Raw genomic sequence first — 5,172 nt, 5'->3', positions numbered from 1 at the left:
GGCTGCGGCGGTGCCCGGGGGGGGCGCCGGGAGGCGGCTGCGGGCGGCCCCGGGCAGGCGCTGGGCGGCAGCGCCCGGCGCACAAAGCCGCAGCGGCCGGGGGGGGACCGGGGAGGGGGGGGGGTCTTTGTGCAGCCGGGCCGGGCCGGGCCGGGCCGTGCCGAACCGGGCCGGGGTCCCGGGAGGGGAGCGGAACCATGCCCAGGTCGTTCCTGGTGAAGAAGGTGAAGATCGATGACTTCCCCGCCGGCCTCGACGCCCCGTACGGCAGAGCCCGGGCGGACTTCGGCTCCCGGCTGCACGACAAGGGTAAATACCGCCGTGCCGGGCCGTGCCGGGCCGTGCCGGGCCGTACCGGGTCGTACCGGGCCGTATGGGGCTGTATAGGGCCGTACCGGGCCGTACCGGGCCGGGCTCGCCGCATTCCTGCGCGCCGCCCGCCGTGCCAAACCGTGCCGAGCCGAGCCGTGCCGAGCCGTGCCGAGCCGAGCCGTGCCGAGCCGGCCCCGGCGCTCCTTTTGTCTGCCGGAGCCAAGTTCAAGGACGAGCGCGCAGCAGCGCGGAGCCCCCCCCCCCACCCCCCGGCTCGGCTCGGCCCGGCTCGGCCCGGCTCGGCCCGGCCTTTGTGCGGCCCCCTCGGCCCCGCCGTGCCCGGTGCGGCTGCGGCTGCGGCGCGTTGCGTAACCGGCACCGAACCGCCGCAGCGGGGCCCGGCCCCGGCCGCACCGCCCGGTGACCTTGAGAGGGGCCGGGGCAGGCGGCGGGGCCGGGGAGGGGGGCACGGGGCCGGGGAGGGGGGCACGGGGACGCGGGGACGGGGACCGGGATGGAGACGTGGGCAGGGACCGGGAGGGATGCGGGCAGGGACGGGGACAGGGATGGATGTGGACGGGGATAGGGACCGGAGCGGGGACAGGGATGGGGACAGGATGGGGACAAGGACGGGGATAGGGACAGGGACAGGGACACGATCGTGGCCACTGGGTCGGGTCCAGGCAGGGGCAGCGAGGGGCGCAGCGGGGCCGGGGGGACAGGGAAGGGGACGGGGACGGGGATGGGGACGGGGACAGAGCAATGCAGAGGTTGATGCAGGGACAGGAGCAGAGGCAGGACTGGGACCAAGGACAGCGCAGGGGCTGGGGACAAGGGACAGGGGACAAGGGACAGGGGACAGGGGACAAGGGCAAGCACAGGGGCAAAGGACAGGGGACAGGGGACGCGGTAGTGCTTGGACAAGGGAGAGGGAACGGGGACAGGGGATGGGGGACAAGAGGCGGGGGGTAGGGTAGCGCAGGGGCAGGGGACAAGGGACAAGAGAAAGGGAACAGGGGGCAGAGGACAGGGGACAAGGGATGAGGACAGAGGATACGGGTAGCACTGAGACAGGAGATGGGCAGGGGACAAGGGACAGAGGACAGGGGGCAGGTGACAAGGGATGGGGGACAAGGAATAAGGGACGGGGACAAGGGATGAGGGACAAGGGACATGGGTAGCACAGGGACAGGAGACGGGGGACAAGGGATGGGGAATGGGTGGTGCAGGGACAAGGGACAGAAGACAGGGGGCAGGGGACAGAGGATGGGGACAAGGGATGAGGGACAGGGGACGAGGGATGAGGATGGCGCAGGGGCAGGGGACAAGGGATGAGGGACAGGGGATGGGAATGTGAGTGACACAGGGACAAGGGACAGGGGATGAGGGATGAGGGACGGGATGTGGGTGTCACAGGGGCAGGGGACAAGGGACAAGGGATGAGGGACGGAGACGTGAGCAGCGCAGGGACAGGGGACAGGGGATGAGGGACAGGGAAAAGGAATTGGATGGTGCAGGGGGCAGGGGACAAGGGATGAGGGATGGGATGTGGGTGTCACAGGGACAGGGGACAAGGGACAAGGGATGAGGGACGGGATGTGAGTGGCACAGGGACAGGGGACGAGGGCTGAGGGGCAGGGATGGGGATTTGGGTAGTGCAGGGGCAGGGGACAGGGGGCAAGGGTTGGGGGACAGGGGATGGGAATGGGGGTGGCACAGGAACAGGGGACGAGGGACAGGGACAAGGATTTGGGTGGTGCAGGGGCAGGGGACAGGGAATGAGGGACAGGGACGAGGAATTGGATGGCACGGAGGACGGGGGATGAGGGACAGGGATGTGAGCGGCACAGGGACAGGGGACAGGGGATGAGGGACAGGGACGAGGATTTGGATGGCGCAGGGGGCAGGGGACAGGGGATGAGGGACAGGGACAGGGACGGGGGTGGCGCAGGGGCAGGCGGGGGCCGCGCTGACCGGGTGCCCCCCGCCCGCAGCAGGCTACATCGGCGACTACATCGCGCCGGCCGCGTACGAGGGGGACGGCGAGGGCGCGCTCAAGGTGCCGTCTCCGGACCCCATCTACCCGGGCTCGCACGGGGACTATGGCGCGCCGGACTCGGAGCCGCCGGACAGCCCGCACTCGGGGATGGCGGGGGGCTACATCAACGGCGACGCGGCGGTGAGCGAGGGCTACGCTGTGGACGCCTTCTTCATCACCGACGGGCGGTCGCGGCGCAAGGTGGTGAGCGGGGCGCGCAGCCTGCAGCGGCACACGTGCGGCGAGTGCGGCAAGACCTACGCCACCTCCTCCAACCTCAGCCGGCACAAGCAGACGCACCGCAGCCTGGACAGCAAGATGGCCAAGAAGTGCCCGACCTGCGGCAAGGTCTACGTCTCCATGCCCGCCATGGCCATGCACCTCCTCACCCACGACCTCAAGCACAAGTGCGACGTCTGCGGCAAGGCCTTCAGCCGGCCCTGGCTGCTGCAGGGCCACATGCGCTCGCACACGGGCGAGAAGCCCTTCGGCTGCGCCCACTGCGGGAAGGCGTTCGCCGACCGCTCCAACCTGCGCGCCCACATGCAGACCCACTCCGCCTTCAAGCACTTCAAGTGCAAGCGCTGCAGCAAGACCTTCGCCCTCAAGTCCTATCTCAACAAGCACTACGAGTCCGCCTGCTTCAAGGGCGCCGGGCCCCCCCTCAGCCCCCTGCACGCCTGAGCGGGGGGACCCCCGCCCCTGCGCCGCCCCCCCCCCCCCCCCGACTCCCCTGCCTCCTGCCCTGCAGCGCTGAGCCCAGGGAAGGGGGGCTGGGGCTGTGCACCCTGAAACTGGGGGGGTCCCCGATTTTGGGGGGGGGGTGCCTTGGGTTCTGTGAGCACCCTGAAACTGGGGGTCCCTGATGATGGGGGCGCGTTGGGTCTTTGTGCACCCCGAAACTGGGGGTCCCTGATTACAGGTGTGCCCTGGGTCTAGTGAGCACCCTAAAACTGGGTGGGGGGGTCCCTGATTACAGGGGTGCCTCAATTCTGTGCACACCCTAAAACCAGGGGTTCCCCGATTACAGGGGTGCCTCGGGTCTGTGTGCACCCCAAAACTGGGGGGGGGCCCCAATTACAGGGATGCCTTGGGTCAATTGAGCGCCCTAAAACTGTGGGTTCCCCAATTACAGGGGTGCCTTGGGTCTAGTGAACACCCTAAAACTGGGGGTTCCCAAATTACAGGGGTGCCCAGGGTCTTTGTGCACCCCAAAACTGGGGGGGGTCCCTGATATGGGGGGGTGCCTTGGGTCCTGTGAGCACCCTGAAACTGTGGGTCCCCGATTACAGGGGTGCCTTGGGTCTTTGTGCACCTCAAAACTGGGGGTCTGCCAATTACAGGGGTGCCTTGGGTCTTTGTGCACCCCAAAGCTGGGGTCCCCCAATTACAGGGGTGCCTTGGGTCTTTTTGCACCCCACAGCTGGGGGACCCTGATTATGGGGGTGCCCTGGGTCTAGTGAGCACCCTAAAACCAGGGGTTCCCACATTACAGGGGTACCCTGGGTCTTTGTGCACCTCAAAACCAGGGGGTCCCCAATTACAGGGGTGCCCTGGGCCTAGTGAGCACCCCGAAACTGGGGGGTCCCCAATTACAGGGGTGCCCTGGGTCTGTGCACACCCCAAAACTGGGGGACTCCCTTCCCATTACAGGGGTGCCCTGTGTCTGTGTGCACCCCAAAAACAAGGGATTTCCCCAATATTGCAGGGGAGCCCTGGGTCTATGCGCACCCTTAAACTGAGGGACCCCCCCAGTAATGGGGGTGCCCCGGGCCTCTGAGCACCCCAAAAACAAGGGACCCCCCCATCTTCCATTTCAGGGGTAGTCCAGGCCTATGTGCACCCCAAAACCAGGGGACCCCCCCCCCCCCCCTTTCCCTCACAGGGGGCCTCCAACCTTGTCCTGCACCCCAACCCCGGGGCACCCCCCCTGTTACGGAGGTGCCCTGGTCCTGATCGCAACCCCAAAACCAGGGGGCCCCCCCATGGGCACCCCAACCCTGGGCTGCGCCCCAAAACAGGGGCACCCCCCCCCCCTTATTGGGGCACCCTATCCCCACGCCATACCCAAATTGCCCCCCCCCCTCAAATTGGTGCCCCCCCTCCCTGCCCCCCATCTGGGGTGCCCCCACCCTGTGTTCACCCCAAAACCAGGGGACCCCCCCCTTGCTCTTGAAGGGGTGCCCCGTCCCTACGCCATATCCGAACTGGGACACCTCCCCTAACTGGGGACACCCCCCCCAAATTGGGGACCCCCCCCCTTTCCCCTCGCAGGGGGTCCCCAACCCAAGGGGCTCCCCTCCTAATTACGGGGGTGCCCCAGCCCTGTGCCATGCCCCAGCCCGGGGCCCCCTTCCCATGGGGGGGCTGGGGGGGGGGATCCCCCTTTGCCCCCCCCTCCCCCCTCCCCATGGCACGTTCGCCCCCACGGCGACCCCAACCTCGCGGGGGGGCAGGGGGGGATCCGGCCCCCCCCCCAGGGATCCCTCCTCGGGGGGGGGGAGGGGGCTGCCCTTTGGGGGGGGTCAGCCCAGGTCACCCCCCCCCCCATCCCCGGGGACCCCCCCGCCCCCCCAGAGCACAGCCCGGCCGCTCGGGCCCCCAACCCCGCGGCCTGGGCCGGGCCCGGCCCCCCCGCGATGCCAAAGTCTTGTCACTTTTCTGAACGGGAAAAAAGAGGAAAAAAAAAAAAACAAAAAACAAACAAACAAAAAAAAGCAGGGAAAAAAAAAGGAAAAAAAAAGAAAAAAGAAAAAAAAAAAAGAGGAAGGAAGAGGGACCCGAGCCGCCCCCGGGGACTCTGCATGCAAAAAAGTATTTAA

General features: G+C 67.8%; 1 protein-coding gene across 2 annotated transcripts; it reads left to right on the top strand.

Moving 5' to 3' along the window:
• On the top strand, positions 1–4,075 carry SCRT1 (scratch family transcriptional repressor 1). Of its 2 annotated transcripts, none has more exons than XM_083825550.1 (2): positions 1–309; positions 2,310–4,075. In XM_083825550.1, exons 1-2 carry the CDS (start codon positions 198–200, stop codon positions 3,032–3,034), a joined length of 837 nt encoding a protein of 278 aa, XP_083681676.1. In that variant the 5' UTR covers positions 1–197; the 3' UTR covers positions 3,035–4,075. The 2 variants fall into 2 exon arrangements, with proteins under 2 accessions (XP_083681676.1, XP_083681675.1); XM_083825549.1 differs by having other exon boundaries at positions 5–309; positions 2,307–4,075.
• The last annotated feature ends 1,097 nt before the right edge of the window (positions 4,076–5,172 follow it).

This window comes from Anser anser (genome assembly GCF_964211835.1).
Source record: "Anser anser genome assembly, chromosome: 2".
NCBI lineage: Eukaryota > Metazoa > Chordata > Aves > Anseriformes > Anatidae > Anser > Anser anser.
This window is presented reverse-complemented; position numbering and strand designations above follow the sequence as displayed.

Bases quoted from the DNA above. Each gene is read 5' to 3' on its own strand.
- SCRT1 (XM_083825549.1), top strand. From the start codon at position 198: ATGCCCAGGTCGTTCCTGGTGAAGAAGGTGAAGATCGATGACTTCCCC. The intron at 310-2,306 runs GTAAATACCGCC...CCCCGCCCGCAG, and splicing joins CTCCCGGCTGCACGACAAGG to CAGGCTACATCGGCGACTAC.